This window comes from Rhopilema esculentum, chromosome 11 (genome assembly GCF_057945365.1).
Source record: "Rhopilema esculentum isolate cy_ngs chromosome 11, ASM5794536v1, whole genome shotgun sequence".
NCBI lineage: Eukaryota > Metazoa > Cnidaria > Scyphozoa > Rhizostomeae > Rhizostomatidae > Rhopilema > Rhopilema esculentum.
The window spans coordinates 6209393-6228311 of NC_142825.1; the positions used below are offsets into that span (position 1 = coordinate 6209393).

Here is an 18919-nt window from a genome sequence, read left to right on the forward strand (position 1 = left end):
ACAGGAAGTTTATCGATTCGTTGACATTGTTGCTTGCTCTTCATAGTTCAAGAGAAAATTTGTGTTGCAAGCAGACGCTGAGCAATAAAGCCTGACTAACCCCTTTATTCCAGTATGGTTTAGCCCGACAATGTCTTGTTCAGGCTTTCGTGACATTTTTGGCTTACTGGGACATTACTTTCAAAATGGCTGATATCAATAAAAGCAAGTGGTTGCTACTGCTCTTATGCCAGAAACATCTTTTGCAGAAGTAAGATGGATACCCCAAAGAGATTTTGATAAGACCTTTACTAGTGTTCAGTGCTGTTGCAAATAAATCTCATTAGAGGAAGGGTACAGGAAAAAAGATTAGCCGCAAGATGGGCGTGGCATTTTTCTGTAGATGTGGCCTTAGAATCAAATTCTCGTTGAAGAAGAGATCTGCTAGATTTGACAACAACTGAGAACAAATTTTGCTTTTCACTTCGAATGAACAGTTGGTGCACAGGAAGGAGTTAACACTGTAATTTTAATTTTATCCCTTATTCTTTATAAATTTTAAACTACTGGCCCAGTTCTGTCAAAGCGAAGATGCTATGATGCGAAGGAGCTAACGGAAGTCGACAGGAATCTTGTTTCATTCAATTGTGACAGACAAAAAAGACTAACTTGAAAGCGGAAAATGAGGAAAAGTTGGAGTCATGAATGTATATTTAATCTTTCCCAATAACTGCTCCATGAGTGCTCAGAAAAAATAAGTTTAGCGATGGAGGACATTCACCAGGTAAGTATGATATTGCAAATTTTAGGCTTAGGCCCATCAATTTTTACGTTGTATCCAGATGCAAATCAAATCAAACTTTTTGATTCAGCAACAAACGTACAAGTATTCCTATGAACACCCTTAAAGCTCGATAAAAACGGCATTATTTTACATTGTTAGAGACTTTGTTTTCATCTGTTGTCTCCAGTCTCAAGGGCAAGTATGTAGCAGCATCAAAACACCAGCTGTGCATATAAACAAGTGTTCATACATTAACATAGACAAAAAACCAGTCTAAGTATCTTCAAATTGTTTAAGGTTGCCTGAAGTTTTCAGTGGACATGATAATTTTCCTAAAGTTAAATTAAACATTCCTTATGACAAGAATTTGTTTAGAAAAAGAAACATGTTTAATGTTTTTTAGTTTTTTCATTTATCAGGGATGGCTAGACATATCTGCTAGCAAAACAAGCTCTAAAGGTTGGTTAAAAAAGACAATCACTAAGCCATGGAAGAAAAAGTATTTTGTCTTAAGAAGAGATGAACAAAACAGAGATAAAATTTTGCTAATGGCTTTTGATAAAGAGGATAACATTTCAAAGCAGAAACCAAAGAAGGTACTTGATCTTTTTCCAAAGTATCAAGTCGCCAAAAGGACAGGTCTCAAAGGAAGAGAATTTGCATTCCAAGTAAGCAATGAAACAGAAAACTGGTTTTTGGCAGCCAAAAACCAAAAGATTTTGGATCTCTGGGTCATTCAGATACAAATGCAAACAAAGCTAAGCTATTCAATTACAGGTTTGTTTTTTCTTCTTCACATAGCTTCAAGTAGCTTTCTACTCTTCATTCAGTCAACCCAAGCATTGTACACAGCTTTGTAAGTAAGAACGACAGTCTTAAATCAAGTTCCCTTAAACCGTTTAGCCCACAAGCAGGGCCAGATTGGGAAGAGGTTATGACGAAGATTGAGATTGTCACCCATACATAAAAATATTTTCAAGTTTATTATAATAATTAATTAGAATAATTAAAAGTTTTGCCTTTAATGCTCCTAAATTTGCTGCAACTTTCAAATGACTTGGTTAAATTTGGATGTATCTCTAACCTTGTACACTGTTATTTTAATAAAATTCAAGTGCCATTTTCATACGATAGATAGCGTTTAATAAATTATTCAAACGATACAATAAACAATCTATGCCTGCAGATGTGCATTTGGCTTGCCAATTACGAAAACCTTGGGATGCTCTCCCCTACACCCCAGTAAGATACATAGTAATGGTAATAGGGGCTTATCAGTATGTAGAAGTTCCCTTAGGCTTCATTCACACTCCTCCCTAATTTTCATTGTGAAGAATTGTCATTGCATGGCCAAAAATTATCAGAATAATTTTCACATTGACTAGAATAATTGTTAACAATTTTATCTCAAAGTGGTCAATAATACTTCCAGGTGAAGTATATTACAATTGATAACAAATAATAAGTTGATTGAAGATTTTGTGGTTAAATCCTTAAAATTGGAAAATTGATTTGAAGAAAAGCATAAAATTTTATGTTTAACTGTTGTTTATAATAAAGGCTTCTACAGGGCCCAGAATTTTTTTGTATTGTTAGTGCTCTTCTATTATGAAAAAATCTGTTTTGGATATTATGCTCTTTTCTGCTTCTGTAATGCAGGGATTTATCTATTTCAGGACCGGCTTTCAATGTAAAAGCAGCTAACACAAAACAACTGCAAAGAATTGGAGCAAAAGACCAGCCATGTCTGCTTCATTTTTCAAAATGGGGACTTACTTTGGCTTTGCAAGAATCAAGATCAGTGCTTGCACTGTGGCCTTTAGATACAATCAGGAACTATGAGTGCACTGGTACATGCCAGTTCATCTTTGAGGCTGGGAGAAGGTCTCCAACGGGTGAAGGGAAATATGCATTTTTCACATATGAAGGAGAGGATGAGAAAATGTTCAATGCTATTGATGCTTTTGTGTCAGCACGGCTGGCGGCTAAGGCTGACTTGACACCTGCAGGTAGCAGACCTGAAGTGACTGATGATGACATAGTGCTTGCATATGATAAACTGCATTCTTCTATACTCGGAGAGCTAACAAATGATGCTTTTGAAGGTGAGTCTTCACAGATAGATGTGCATTATTAATTTTAATGAGCTAGCTAAACAATTTTTGCTTGAATAAGACACAAAAATAATGGCAGCTAAGAGAAAAAAACTAAATATTCTTACGTTCATGTTTTTCAGTAATAAAAGTCTCAAAAATGGGAATAATTGTTGCAAATGTTTTTCAGTTATTCCATATAATGCCAGAACGCAACATTCTTGATGTTTGTTTTACGTTGTTGTTTGAAATGCAGAAATCAACTTGATTTAATGCATTTCAACAACATAATGAAGCAGAGACAGCGTTTTTATTTCAGGTTAACAACAAGAAAAGTGATTAATGTGAGCCAATTAGAGATAAATTTATTTGATAGTCCTATTTGTTTTTTCCAAGATAATGCAGATTATTCAAGGCTTTCCCACCAAGGTTCAAGTAAACCAATGGCAGTCTCTTTTGACCGCCCTCCATCATATGACCATTTGACAAGAATGGGAGACATTAGGCCCATACCAGATGATCTGGACAGCTGTCCTCCAAGCTCGTATGATCAACTGAATAGAACAGGTAGCTGGGGCTATAAAGACATGGTAGATGAGGCTGGATATAATTTCATCGATAGGCCAGACAAAGGTCCCTCCAACAATTATGACCATCTTGACCAGTGTATTGCAGACCAAGCAGCCCAGGTAATGATTACCAATATTTGGGATTAATTTACTTGAAATGCTTATGAAAAACGTATTTGCAAAGGAATGAAGTGAAAGTTTTGTTTTTCTATCAATAATATAATCTAAATTTTTTTAGGAAATCTTTTGGTCAGAAGGTTTTTCAGTACATTCATAATGCCAACAAACCAAAATCTGGTAGTGTTGTAGCGCTTGGGGGCCATGGAAAATGATGTCATGCATTATTTGTAAAGAGCACCATGCTTTTGCCTGGTGCAAGAACAACAGCATAAGGCACAGAAACCATAAGATTTATTGGCCAAAAATATGGCAAAAGCTGCCCACTGAAATTAAAGAGTCCCAGTCACTATATATTTTTAAACGAAACATTAAATCTTTAAAAAACTTCGAGTGCAGCTGTAGATTGTAAAAAACATTCATTGTACATTTAGACTTCTTAAAAAGAATTACTTTTCATATTCATGGTAAATAGTTGGCTTATATTAGCTTAATGCCAGATCTCGTTGCCAACTGTAAATAGATTATTTATTATTATTTTCCAATATTTTACATTATTCAGGGTTGCTAATATTTACAACTGTGCTGATGTATTGGAAAACTGCAGGATAAACCATAAAGAAAAAACGTTTCATGGAGGCTTATGAGCAACAACTGTCTATACATTTTAAGTTAATCAATTGTTTGCTAAGCAGCGAGCACAAAACTCTGTTATAAAAGCTGGCTCGTTGATGGTTAATGTATAGCTCTTCTGTTTAATAAATGCACTGGAATGATATGTTCACTGTGGGGGAGGTACCATAGATGGTTGAAACAATACAATTTCTTGATTTTTTATTATTTTTCCAGAGGCCTGGTCATTTTGCTCGCCTCCCGAGTGCAGATAGTGAACCTGGCAAGTCTTTCGGAGCATGGCCGCTTTCAAGACATGAACCATCGGTCCCAAACCTCCCTGAGCGCTCGCATAATCCCAACGATGACAGTTTTCTGAGTGAACGTTGTGATAGCCTCTCATCTGCAACTGATCAAATGGCATGCTTGAGTACTTCTAGCCCACCTGACCAAGATGCATTTCAGTCTCGGCAAAACAGCACCGGTGGCCGAAAGCAAAGGAGGACGACCGGAGAACGAACTGCCTTGTCGTCTTCCCTGCAAGATGAGCCACCGCCTCTCCCTTCACCCAGGGCAAAATCTTCAAATGTTAACGGGCCTGTTATCTCCAAACCTGTACCAAAGCCTGGTGATGTTCTCGTGAAAAGGAGTTTGTCAAATCAAGAGTCTGAATACCAAAATACATGAATAAAGCACCTTATCTTTTAAACGATAAAAGAAGAAATGGGGTTTAATGGAAAGGAGTTAAACTGCTTGCATCTACCTGTCATCATTTAGTTTTTACAAAACTATCAAAACTACGCTTTCCTTTAAAAAGTATTGGAGCACTTAGGCAAACTAATTATGGCGTGGTATTTGGTTAGTCTTCGCAACGGAAGTTTGTATAGAAGAGGGATTCATTCTTTATGCAATCTGGATCTATGCATCCTCATAAATTGCTGGCAAGTTGGTAAAAAACCTTCTCTCTGGAATTGTAACCCGAAAACCATAGGACTCTTACGAATTAACTGAAAATTTGTTAAGTATATGGTCGTGATTGCTGCAATTTTCAACAACCTTTCTCGTTTCCCCAGCTTCTTGTAAGCTTTTTCTTTCAATTTTTTAAACGAAATCGTTGATGTTTCAAGTCCTACAAAAAATTTTCAGTTGATCTTTTTCGATTTCATTGGCATACCCGAAAACCTCCAAAACTTAAGCAATATTTTATGAAAAGTTTGTTGAATTGTTTTTCATTCATATTTAATAAGAAAGGATTAAAAAAGGCCTTTCAAATTCATTCCATAAAAGTCTTCAAAATTTTGAAGATGCCCGGGTACTTTTTAAACGTAAGTGTATTTTTGAAGAGAGTTCGTAAAATTCGTGGAAATATAAAAGCTTCGGGAAGTACAATAACATAAAAGAAGGTATCTTGGTTTGAGAAAATTGTTAATGAGTTTGCAGATCAAGTATAAATGGATATGATTTCGTTACATTAAGATCCTTCTTGCAGAATATATTTAAAGCTCGTTGCTTTTATTTTTTGAGTTTTGGGCTTGTGGAATATTTTTTATTTTCCGGCAGAGAAGATGTCTTTAATATTTGAAAGCCAATAAAGCATGATTCATGATTTGTATATTTTGTTTGCACTGGGGTTTCTTTTTAGAATTGATACGCTCTGTTTCTAGAAGTTTTAAATGATTTTAAATTTATACGCGGATATGCTTTTCACCTTCTGTTATTGCTTGACTAGTTTTTTGCATTTGGATATGATTCACTTTAAATTACAGATATTATACCCCATTCTACGCGTTTTCATCGATCAGTGGGCGCGTTTTCATAGATCAGTGGGCGACATATTCAGTTTTTGATTCAATGACGTGCAATGTAGCTCGAGGCAAAGGCATTTTAAGGTATTCAATTCTTCTAATTAACCTAAATTCTATTCCTGAAACTGCGATAATTTATTAATTTTGATAATTTTTATAGTAACGAAGCCATCACGTTTGAAAACTAACTTAAGTTGTATTGTATATCGTGCTGTTATAGATGTAACATTGTGTAAAACCTATTGACAACTTTTAGCACGTCAACGATCATATTCTAACGCACTCTTGCCTAATCGATTAAGGCTTCCTATAAAGTCCTCATAGTTAGAAATAAATTTTCTGTATCTTGAGTTAAGTAATTTTTTCTCGGTATATAGAATGAACGCAAAGAAATCATTGCAGTATGCCATAAACATTGGATTGTGGTGGCGATGAATCTTATCGTCGTTTGGATATCGAGAGAATGATATCGAGAGAATGGATATGTAAATTTGATTGTCAAGCTAATAATTCAAATGATTTGTTTCAATAATAAATGATTGTGTGAATATTTTTTCTTAAATTTTTCATTAATGATATTTTTATAGCTGTTTCTCTGTTAAGTTTTCTTTTTTGTTTTGTTTTTAGTCTTGTTTTTTGCATCTTTTGATTCCAGTTTCTCTGTGTTGCTTGATAAACACAGGACCCATGGCTAGGAAGGGGTCGCATAGTAATAAAGTGCTAACCCTGTTTTGATTACACATTGTTTGAAGTTGCTTCAAGCACGTTTACAGGATTCATCTTGATATTTTTAGATAGCCGTTATTGATTGCCAACTTCAAAATATTCGATTGTTGATCTGTTGAAGAGCATTTGGAGGCCAGATTTAGGATTCCATTAAATTTTAAACCAATGTAATCGCCAAGCCTTTTAACTTCACAATTGTATAGAGGTATTTCAGCAAGATATTTCCTTCACGGTGTCTTAATTGCACAAATAAACATTTGCTACGTGACAAAACAAGGGGGTAGACCAACCGAATAGACTACCGCAAAAGACCTCCGATTAGCTTTTTTAATTGTAAAAGTGCTTACGTAGTTTACATTAAAAATAAACGAAGAAATTAAAATGTGATGAAATGACTAAGCAACCACAAATGCAGTTGCAGTTACTAATGAAAAAAACTGTGATCTTTGTTTTTTGTGTTTTTGCAAAATGTTTTATCCAGAAAGCAAGTAACTATTGGCTGATGATTAATTGGGCTCGGTGGCCAACGTGGGAACCATGACGCCACGCCCTTATTACCTATGACGATTTGAACAAAACAGCCCGCCGGTTTTCCTTTAATAACTTTTGGCAGAAAAATTGTAAAATACGACTTAAATTTGAATCAATTAGGAATGGTCCGCTACACTGTTTTTTTATAGTTTGCAAGAGGTTGAAAGTGATTCAAGAACATGTTTAGTCCCCCGAATGTTGGGAAAATCTCGAATTTCCCGAAACCGCACCTCAGTTCTCCTTTAGTAACTTTTCGCAGAAAAAAGGTAAAAATACAATTTGAAGTTTAATCGATAGAACACAAATTGCTACACTTTTTTTTATAGTTGCCAACAGGTTAAAGTTGTTTCAAGAACATTTTCAGCCCCCCGAATGTTGGCAAAAACGAAATTTTCCCTCAATTTAAAAATGAACTTTTTAAATCTCGGGTTTTTGGCCCAAACAGCCGCTAATTCATTTTTTCGATACCTGCTACACTGTTTTTTCAAAGTCTGCAGTCGGTTTTTGCGCCGAAAGTGAGGTAATTTTTAGAAAGTGCGAATTTCCGCCTCTAACCACGATGTAGACTTGAGTTTATAAATCGTGCAAGGCGCCACCCTCAGAGTCGGTTTTAATGCTTAGTGGTTGGATATTCATCAAAACATTGGTTTATTTCTGTTCTTCAAAAAAATTACGTTTTATTTGACTTGCGAGGACTAGGAAAATGAGATACTTTCCCTGTCACCCTGTTTGAAACCATTCGGAATATCAACTGCCGTCAAGTTTTTTCAAAATTGTTTCTGAAACTTATACCTATCCAGACTTGTAAGTGATGCCATAACCTAAAGTTTTATTGCTTTGGTTGTCCAATTAGAACGGCCAACGATTCCAAAACGGTCGCTTGAAAACAGCAAAAATCTCGCTACTCGGCTCAAAAGAGTCGATTATATGATTGAGGGGAGGGCTATGACACAGATACCTTGGGTACCAGACTCACTATATATAAAATAAAAAAGAGACTAACATAATGTGGTTTTAGCGACATCACCTATGTGCCAAATTACAGCTTTTTATTATTTTTGTCCGGGTAAAATCGTAATTCCACCACACTATCCCCCGAATGTTGGGAAAATCTCGATTCTGTGACATGGTTGAAAGGTGTATTCGCCCCCAGCCCTCCTCCGGCGCTAAATAACTTCACTTCCTTTACAAGCCCGATTGATGACAAAACCAAACAAATGTCACTTGCTTCCTTTTAGTTAGGTTGATGTTTTCCAGACATTTCTTGCTAGGGTGTTAACAATTCTTTCGTGGAGGACTATTCTGAGATGGCCTGATCTTTACAAAAGATGAATATATGTTGAGGAATGTGATTTATCACAGTAATTGTAACAAGGAAGACACATTTCGCTTAACTGGTACTTGATTCCTAAGTTTCAATGAGAGAGTTTAACACTTGAAGTTTGACGGTCCAACCTACAAGTATGGATGTTTTGTATGAGGTATGCTACTTCCTCGTTTTAATTTGACTCATACAAGATGAAGTCATTACTTGTCATGTGAGTTCTGCTATCCAGCCAAAGATTTTACCTCCTTCACTCGACCTCTTACAGTTGTAAAGCGATAGTAGAATTTGACGTGAAGTACTATCTACTATCACTGGGTGGTTAGATCACCCCCAAACTGTGAAACAGGCTGCCAAAATCGAATCTGCTGAATATAACCCTAGGCCTGATATATTTTTCTAAGTGAATTTCTCGTTACAATTTTCATGCAAAACAAAATTGCAGCCAGAGATTCTTACTATAAAAACAAAAAAAAAAAGAATATTGAATATTGTAGCTACAAAATTCGTTCTCGACGAAGAACTCTGCTACATGCGACCTTTGGTCTCAACTGTTGACAGGTATTTAATGGCCTAATTTAATTTCAACAAAGTTTATATTTAGAGCAAAATTTGTTTATTTTGATTGTCCTTTGACTGATGTAAATTTGACAGTTTTCTTGTACAGGGATGACAGAACCTGGGGCTGGGAGCTAAAGCCCCCCTTTTTGCTGAATTTTGACCATACCCCTGTTTTCAGCCAGTTCCCCTGCTTAATCCTGATCTCAAAGGAAAATTACAGAAAATAAATAATCTCAAAGTAACAGAAATACAGAAATAAATTATTTACCGAAAATAAATAAATAATTAATCACAGACCATGAGCCAGATGTTGCTTGTATTTGGATTCCAAGAACAAGATTGAACTGCATTATTTTGGAAAATATAATTTTTCTTAACATGTAGCTATAAGAATCTTCAGTTAACAGAATGGCTGTAATTTGTTTTTCAGGGATACCTGGAAAAATGTTTGAATCCTGAAGAGATCAAGAGAGAGTGGAGAAAGCGATATTTTGTCCTGAAACGAGCCCTGGGAAGTGGTACTCAAACACTTGAATATTTCAAAGACAAAGAATGGAAGAAGCAAGAGCCAAAAGGGGTACTTACATTGTTCTCAGGCTATGCAGCCTACAAAGTACTTGATTCAAAGAAAAAGCTCACTTTTGAGGTTAAAACAATGGATAATTTCTTCATATTAGCTGCAGCCTCAGATGAATTAAGAGAAAAATGGATAGAAGCTCTGCAGCAGAACAGCTCTGGTGTGTATTTAAGTTGTTCTTGATAAATGTTAAATTGTCTATAAGGGCTAATCTGTAAAGGGTTTTTTTAAATTTGGCTCATTCATTGGTACGAAACAAACTGATACCAATAAATGAGCCAATTTTAGCCTCATCCAAGCTCCAGAAAAATTGGCTTGGGTTCTAATGTTTCTTAGAATAGTGGTCATGCTTGTGCACACCTGAGAATTGTCAACCAAATTTCAATGTTTTGTGTATTTTTATATATAATGATAATCATGTTGCTTATCAGTAGATTCCTGAAGCCTTTGTTATTGAAGTAAAATGATTAAAAAATGATTATGATCCAATCCAAATGTAAAGTGGTTTATATTAAACGTGATAGATTCTTGAAGATTTGATATGTTTCACAGGTATTTTAGCTAGTCACCTATTTCTTTTTTCATAGTGCAATATTACCAGATCAGGTCCCTAGCAGCTACAGTCATCTCTGCTTATAGTCACTTCACTTAATTTCTCAGTTCAATTTATGGTCATATAAAATTGGACCCAAATATGGAAAACTGTTCAATAAAGCCCCCCTTTTTTAGTCCTATTCAGCTTACTGTCACAGCTTTTCAAGCAACATTTGGTGTGACTATAACCAAAGTCATTATATGGCATAGGCTATATTTTCAAATTAACCTACATCTTTTGTGAGATAATTGGACAAAATTGTGATATTACTGTAAAATAAAGCATTCTTGCTGGATCCAGAGGTGAAATTCCCCCCTATTCCCCATTTTCACCTTTCAATACTTTTCCTCTCTCGATGCCCCTGCAGATACAAATAAACTAGCAACAAAGAGGCATACAAACACTAACAAACAGTATGCAACTTTAACTGTTATATAAGATTCAGTTTTTTGTGTCTAAGGAATGTAGTCAATATTGTACTGTTTAAACAAAGGGAATTTATAGAAAAATACCCTAAATACTAGAAAGAGGAATCATTATTATGGCTTTCTAAAAAGAGGAATTTGCTTTGCCAAGATCATAACTATATACTAAATATTAAAGTATTGTAGTTTTTTCCAAAGAAACTTAAAGAAACACCATGTTTCATAAATGTGGTATTAAAACCAGAAAATTGTGAAAATTATTTAGTTTCAAATTTTTGCTTTTCGTTATAGATGATATATATTTCAAGATCTTTTTGGAGGGCCTAAGGCTCGTTTGTCTAGCAACTTTCCTCATTAAGTAGTTAAAATTAGCAATCTGGCAATCATGACAAACAAGACAATCCTGAGTCACAGGTTTAATGTTTATGCGCATTTCAATTTTAATTTTACATACATTGTTGATCAAAATAAATTTCGGTTTACTTTGTGGTCGCTTTTATCAGTAGTAATACATTGTTGGTTGTTTAAAGGTTTGCGAGGAAGCTGCTGTGTATTGAAATAATATTAACCACATAAGAACACAATATCTCTATTCTTTGTTCTGGCCATTATAGGTTGGTCTCCCGTTCACATCTTCTTTCCGACTTTCCAGTTTGTTGCAAAAAAATTTGTAGCTAGTCATTTGAATTTTGTATTTTTTCTCCCTTTAGTTCGCTCATATAGTGTAGCGATAGAAGAAACACAGAAATCATTGGAAATGGGGCTAAAGAACAACGAGCCTTGCATGCTGCAAATAACCTCGTCAACAGTCCTGCTTATATTAGAATCAAGTGTTCCTATTTCATGGCCATTCAACTGTATTCGACGATACAAGTGTCACCCCGGCTCTTTTCTCTTGGAGGTTGGGCGCAAGGCTGCCACTGGCGAAGGGGTGTTTCGCTTTTTCACCCAGGAGGGTCAAGATATTTTTGAGATTTTAGGAAAATCGGTTGCTGAACGCATGAGCTCAAAGCAAGAATCAAAAACAGATCTAGCATCTAGTTTTGCGGCAATGTCATCTCCCAGCAATGACAGCCAAAGTTCAGGGCCGCTAAACATTACAGGGGGTAAACAGAACCCGTTCATGGATATAACAGGTGGGGGAGACGGAATCAGATTTGTGATGAAGAAACGCAGCACATCATCACCTCCGCCTTCACCCAAAGAAATTTCAAGATCACCACCAACCATTGAGGATACTGGCAGAAGCTATAGTCATTTGAAGTTTGGACACGAGAAACCAGTAAGCGGGCAAGACCCTACAGATTATGAGCAGCTAGCAAGGGCAAAGCAGTGCAGCCGATTCAACAAAACGAGAATGTCAGAAAGCAGTCGATCCGGTGCCGCATCGAGCAGCAAGGCTTTGAAGGTCCTTGGTTTGATACGTTCCAATAGTGCAGAAAATTTGCAGCGCTCAGGCAGTGTAAGTGGCAGCTCAGAATCAAGCAACAATATGTACTCGCGCCTAGAATTTGAAGGGCAAAGTCCTAAGAAAAGTCATTCATCTTCAAATATTTTAGAAGAATCTGCAAGTGGAAGGAAAGTATTTGAATCAAATCTAGTGCGACAGAATAGTGAAAAGTCAGACGAAGATAGCCTTTACAATAAACTTCACACAGATCTAGGAAAAAAGATTGCAGCTTTTCACCATGATAGTACTACCTACAATGTCCTCAGTCAGGCCGGCTCAAGCGATGGTTCTGTCATTCAGAATGATCAAGATGGTACCTATGACAAGTTAGGAGGGAATCAAGGTGCTGCTATACATCGAGGCAACAGACCAGAGCCAATTCTCATCACAGATGACAATTACGATGCTCTAAGATTTTCAAGCGATAAAAAAAATCTAGATGAAAGCAAAAGAGAGCAAGTTTCAAAAGATTACGAAGTCCCTTGGTCGGCGCAACATGCCCCCAGCCCCCGATCACCAGAGGAGGTTCAAAAGCCAAATCTAGCTGGCAGGGCCCCCATTGCTAAGCCAACGCCAGCTGGCGGGAAACCAGCTATTGGTAAGAAGCCAATACCATTGAAACCACCGAGAAAACCCAACGTTTGTGATGTCAATGCAAACACTGATATTCAAAGAGACACACAGCAGACAGAGGTAAAGTCAGTGGGTAATGGAGCTAGGGAAAATCTAATTTCACAATTAAAGAAAAATTTTGAGTCTCAGGATTCGACTCAGCCGAAAACACCAACATCGCCTCTCAGCCCACCAAACTCATCGAAAAAGCTCGTTGAACCATTTTACGCAGTGTCGCCATTTGGAGGAGGAAATAAGTCACAATTTGCTTTGTCAAGTGAATATGATGTTCCAACTAATAATGCTCCAAGATTCCCAGTGCCATCAGAAACCAAGCAGCCTATGGGTTTTGTCTATGCAGTCTCGCCATTCCACAGCGGAAGTCAAAAAGCAGAGTCACAGCTCGATCAAAACCTTTACGACACACCAAACCCGATGGCTGCAGTTCCAGCATCAAGTTTCGCCCCAACCAATGCATATGATACTCCAACACCTCGCCCTGCCTTCAACAACGATGCAAATTTGTACGATACGCCTAGTCAGGTTAATGCTGTGAGGAATGCCGCGCCATTTCCAATGGCAGCAAGGGCTCCTTTTCAAGCACCAAATAAAAACATACAGTTTACCTATGCTGTGTCCCCTTTTGCTGGTGGTCAGAGTAGCTCAAATCAGATCGACTTCGGCTGTCACCAAGAGGAAGCTGCATACTGTGAAGTTTCTGAACTAAGGGACGGTAATATGCGTATTCCTGGCTATGATCCTGTAGGTGGTGTTGTTACTTCTGGCAGACAGGTTCAAGAAGCTATATATGCCAATCCTAGAGACTGACGCATAAAATGCTTCCCTTTGGTCGACCTAATGGTAAAAAAGAACGGGTATTAATGTAAATATTGCCCTGGGCTGTCAGAAACTTTGAAGGTAGAGCAATAGACTGATTATAAATGATACATTAACCACGAGTTGCTCTTTTAAAAGTCAGAATTTTTTTACTTTCATATAGCAGTAAAATTTCCTTTATTTAATCTGACATTTTCGTTACTGTCGCTTGGCGAAATCATTTGACTGCCCAGATTTCCTTACCTTGTTTAAAAATGTCCTTTGCTTTTCTACATTTTAGAACTCATTTTGTACGCTTGGTGGATTTGTATGTTTGCTTTTTATATGATGTTTTTTAATCGGAATAGAATCAAGCCAGAAGAACTGAATTTATTGTTGGACAGTATTATTGTTTATTGTCAATATATAGCATTGGCAATTTGTATCAAGGGATTGAATTTATAATGAAATTTACTTTTACTCGACACAAATCATTGGTGTAATTTTTAGAAATTGTCAAGTAAAAATCAATCGTGTATAATCCAACGTTCTTTAGCTGTGTCCACCAGACGTCCCACTAGTTATGGACCCCATTAGCTTTTGATCCCATTAGATATGGACCCCATTAGTTAAAAACCCCATTAGTTATGGACCTCACTAGCTCTTGACCCAATTAGTTATGGACCTCACTAGCTCTTGACCCCATTAGTTATGGACCCCACCCATTAGCTCTTGACCTCATTAGTTATGGACCTCACTAGCTCTTGACCCCATGAGTTATGGACCCCATTAGTTAAAAACCCCATTAGTTATGGACACCGTTAGCTCTTGACCTCATTAGTTATGGACCTCACTAGCTCTTGACCCCATTAGTTATGGACCCCACCCATTAGCTCTTGACCTCATTAGTTATGGACCTCACTAGCTCTTGACCCCATGAGTTATGGACCCCATTAGTTAAAAACCCCATTAGTTATGGACACCGTTAGCTCTTGACCTCATTAGTTATGGACCTCACTAGCTCTTGACCCCATTAGTTATGGACCCCACCCATTAGCTCTTGACCTCATTAGTTATGGACCTCACTAGCTCTTGACCCAATTAGTTATGGACCCCACCCATTAGCTCTTGACCTCATTAGTTATGGACCTCACTAGCTCTTGACCCAATTAGTTATGGACCCCATTAGTTAAAAACCCCATTAGTTATGGACACCGTTAGCTCTTGACCTCATTAGTTATGGACCTCACTAGCTCTTGACCCCATTAGTTATGGACCCCACCCATTAGCTCTTGACCTCATTAGTTATGGACCTCACTAGCTCTTGACCCCATGAGTTATGGACCCCATTAGTTAAAAACCCCATTAGTTATGGACACCGTTAGCTCTTGACCTCATTAGTTATGGACCTCACTAGCTCTTGACCCCATTAGTTATGGACCCCACCCATTAGCTCTTGACCTCATTAGTTATGGACCTCACTAGCTCTTGACCCAATTAGTTATGGACCCCACCCATTAGCTCTTGACCTCATTAGTTATGGACCTCACTAGCTCTTGACCCAATTAGTTATGGACCCCACCCATTAGCTCTTGACCTCATTAGTTATGGACCCCACCCATTAGCTCTTGACCTCATTAGTTATGGACCTCACTAGCTCTTGACCCAATTAGTTATGGACCCCACCCATTAGCTCTTGACCTCATTAGTTATGGACCCCACCCATTAGCTCTTGACCTCATTAGTTATGGACCCCATTAGTTCTGGACCCAATTAGATATTGTTTTCGATTGTTCTGCGAAGTTATAAGACAGCAGCTTTTATTCAAATCTTGAGCATGTTTACAATGTCGTCGTATAAATTTTTCAGTCATGAAAAGTCACATTTCTATAAAAAGTATTGGTAGTTTATGATGTAATGCTTATTTTTTGTCCTTTGTTTCCTTGATAATTTTTATTAGAATAATTATTTTGTTACGTATTTACCCTTTTGTAGCTCATTAGCGAGCTCCATAATATTGTATTTACCCTTTTGCTAAGCCTTCTCTTTTGTCACGAAAACTATCGAGTATTTGAAACTGATAATGACGTCATCTTTGCGAAAGATTGAAATTAATGGCGTTAAACTGATAAAAACGAATTGGCATTCGTGACTGGAAATTTTCCATCCTTGGTATCCAATTTGAAGCCATTAGGTTCTAGAAATCGTAATTATATTGCCTGGAACTTCGATTTTAGAACTGTTATTTGTGTAAAAGCTTAGATTATATTTTAATTTTGATATATTGTTTGGTGTAAATAATGATTTTATGAATTTCCAATGTAAGATTTAGAATGCAGATTATTTCACATTTTGCTAGTATTTCTACCAGTTGATTCTTTTCAATGCTTCACATTGATCAATGAGATCTAAGACGTCTCTCTCTTGATATCGATTCATTCATTTCATTTTTATTTTTAATTTTACATGATACATTTTGACATAAATAACTACCATATTACGATAAAACTACTGCAGAGTTGTGATATGGGGAGTTTCTTAAGGAGGAACTCTCTCAAAAGATGAACTAATAAATGAGAGCCTCCCTAATATTTAGTTAAGAAAATGTGGCAAACATGGTGGGCAAAAAATTGAAGTAAAGAGACAACACGCAAAAGGTAGCTAATATTTCGCCCCGGCATACGGGGCTTCGTCAGAGCAAACGTAAACGGACTAACAAGTGTATAGATCTAAAATAGACTATGATCAGACCTGTCAACCCTCCCGGTTCAGCCGGGAGATTCCCGGTTTTGACTGCTTTCTCCCGGTCTCCCGGTTTTTTAAATTTTTCTCCCGGTTTCAAAGCTGTCTAGCAGAATGTCTAGGAAGATTTTCACCGAATGTTCGATTGAACTGCGCATCTCGTGCTTCAAAGACAGGTCCATTGTGTACGTTTTCTTTTTACAGACCCCTTTAATTGTTTTGCCAATCTGTCATTACCCCTACTTCTTTTGGATAACATATTTTTTTTCTTAAGAATAAAAAATTTTCGATGAATTTATTTTTATATTACGTTTGCATGGTTTGTTTCTTTTCTGAAATCGGCGCTAATCACTCCATGTGGGTAATGACAAACAGATGATGCAAGAGTTTAATTCTAGTAGAATTATCTATGACTACCTAATACACGGTTAATTTTTAGATTAATTCTGTTTAAATACGTAAACACTTATCTTATGACCACACCCACAAATAATGAGGCACGCCCTTTTGTCAACAAAAACCAATGCTGTACTCCTCCTAAAATCTGTTTGGCTTCGTGCCTGTGTCATATTTGGCCCCATTTGCGGTTCTCTAGGAATAATGTCCCCGTCTGAAGACCACCATCTCCATCTGCAGTCTTGAGTTTCAATCTACCTATTTCATTTCAATTATATGGTCAGGTTTTACATATTCACAAAAGTGGATCCTAATATTTCTGTCTTAGAAAAGGGTAAAATATATCGATGACACTAATCCAACTTTTTGCTATGGGATTGGAGCCTTGTAGAACCCCATCTTTTGTGAAATGGAGACGAGGCCAATCCTTCGAAAGCGTAAACTCAGGGCGAATCTTGCCGACCGACAGTATGGCTGAAGGGGAAGAAGAAAGTTCTAGTTCCCTAGAAGCGGACTTAATTACGCACAAAGTTCAATTGTTGATAGACCCAAACAGTTCAGCAAAAGAAGATCAAATCCAGAACCTCGAGCTTCTCCTCCGTACAGTAACTGAAAGGTAATCCATTAGGTTGTGTGCTAGGTTAGCGTTATCCATTGGCCTAAAGTTCGCAGGCGGCTTCCAGGAAGAAGGGGAAATTTTAAAAACAGAATTAAACAAATGTTCATATATACTCCTGACCTGTGCTTTGAACTTAACCGTGCTAGGTTTTTTTGGGAGGTATGGGTATAGAGAAGCTTATTTCGTGATATCAAATACTCCTTGATGATAACGAAAGTATGATCGTATCATCATGATACAATGTGTGTTAACAGTATTCTGGATGCTGAATGGAGGGATGTTGAATGTGTGCTATTTGAAACAAGTATTCTGTACATGGGGTTTCGCCAGTATGGATTCCATGGCAGCTGCACTCCCGAGAGATTTTGTATAATAATGGGTGCACTCTTGCACACCCAAAAGACGGGCGTGGTTTGGGCGTCTTTTTGGATGTGACCATAGAAATCAGAAATTTTTTTCAAATATGGTAAAATGACTTTTTAAAATCTGTCTCCAACTGAGGTTAGAAAAAAGTGTGTCATTCTAAATTGAATGATCCACTTTGGATTAGGGCAGGCAAAAAGTTTCAGTGGGGCTGAGGCAAAACTGAAAAAGGAAGGGACCCTTGCAAGGGAAGCGAGCAGAAATGGGTGCACAAAAGGGTGCCAAGAGAAATGGGTGCCAAGAGAGCAGAAAATTTTTGTGACCCCTTTCTTTGGATTGGCTGCAGAATACGTGTTTTTTGGCCTTTTTAAACATTATTTTTTAAATTATCTCTTTACTTTCCAAATCTTTAGGAATTTGAATAACGGCCACTGATGGTAGTGGTAGGTAAGCATAGTTCAATTCTAAATCATAAATTTCCCAGAGATGTAAAATTGATGTAAACAGGAAAAGTGTCGGACTCAAGAATCACTGAGAAATTTGATGCACACTCAAATGTGCACACTTATCACAAATGCACTTTTTCACTCCCAGGTAATAGCTTGTGCACTCCCGAGATCTTGTCGAAAACTGCCATGAAATCCAGACCGGGGGTTTCAGAGGTGTAACTTTTAATTTTTAACAAACTGTACATTTTGGTTATGTGCACATTTTGGTTTTAAAGGGATTAATAGACCTACAAAAGATTTTAGATTTTGAGTTTGAGTTTACAAAATAAAAAATAGATAAGATTTCTGCAGGTGGCAGTTTTGTAAATTTTGCAAACCAACAAACCCTTGTTTGAAAATGTATGATTTTGGCTGTCTGTAGTTGTGAGCACTTGGACTTCTCAAGTTGCAAGTTGCAAGTAGGATTCATATTGGCTCAAGCATAATATGTTGAATTTTCACAACCTGCAAATGTATTGAGGGTTAAAGAGGATCATTTAAGCTGTTAGTTTAGATCCTTAGCCTTGCATGCATCTGAAAGTAAAAACAATTCAAATTTGAATATATTTCAAAATTCTTATAAATTTTTTTAATCTTTGAAAACCTTTATTGAGGAGTGCTGTCTCCTTGATTAGCCTAGCTTTTCTGAAAATCCCTTCTTAACAGATTCTTTCCTTTACAGTTTTCCTTTTATCATGCATGATTATTTAGTTAAGAAAATAAAATGTTTGAATC

General features: G+C 37.0%; 3 protein-coding genes and 1 long non-coding RNA gene across 5 annotated transcripts in view; 3 read left to right on the top strand and 1 right to left on the bottom strand.

The window, feature by feature from the left end:
• Window positions 1–70: 70 nt before the first annotated feature.
• LOC135693344 (uncharacterized) lies at window positions 71–6564 on the top strand. Its single transcript, XM_065211788.2, has 5 exons — window positions 71–763; window positions 1183–1540; window positions 2440–2868; window positions 3253–3545; window positions 4392–6564. Exons 1-5 carry the CDS (start codon window positions 746–748, stop codon window positions 4839–4841), a joined length of 1548 nt encoding a protein of 515 aa, XP_065067860.2. The 5' UTR covers window positions 71–745; the 3' UTR covers window positions 4842–6564.
• A 1811-nt stretch (window positions 6565–8375) lies between these two features.
• Window positions 8376–15937, top strand: LOC135693342 (uncharacterized). Its single transcript, XM_065211786.2, has 3 exons — window positions 8376–8697; window positions 9532–9838; window positions 11409–15937. Exons 1-3 carry the CDS (start codon window positions 8680–8682, stop codon window positions 13586–13588), a joined length of 2505 nt encoding a protein of 834 aa, XP_065067858.2. The 5' UTR covers window positions 8376–8679; the 3' UTR covers window positions 13589–15937.
• On the bottom strand, window positions 15090–16168 carry LOC148958959 (uncharacterized). The gene is made up of 3 exons (XR_016144322.1): window positions 15346–16168; window positions 15210–15313; window positions 15090–15173 (listed from the first exon to the last, which is right to left on the bottom strand). It is a non-coding gene; the product is annotated as an uncharacterized LOC148958959 (long non-coding RNA).
• Window positions 16169–17142: 974 nt separating this feature from the next.
• The window catches only part of LOC135693337 (E3 ubiquitin-protein ligase UBR4), a 93121-nt gene continuing 91344 nt past the window's right edge, over window positions 17143–18919 (top strand). The window contains exon 1 of one of the 2 annotated variants that reach the window (XM_089111565.1): window positions 17143–17330. In XM_089111565.1, coding sequence (XP_088967691.1) covers window positions 17185–17330 — 146 coding nt within the window. In that variant the 5' untranslated portion in view covers window positions 17143–17184. The remainder of the gene's footprint in view (window positions 17331–18919) is intronic. The other variant, XM_065211781.2, reaches the window with a different exon arrangement.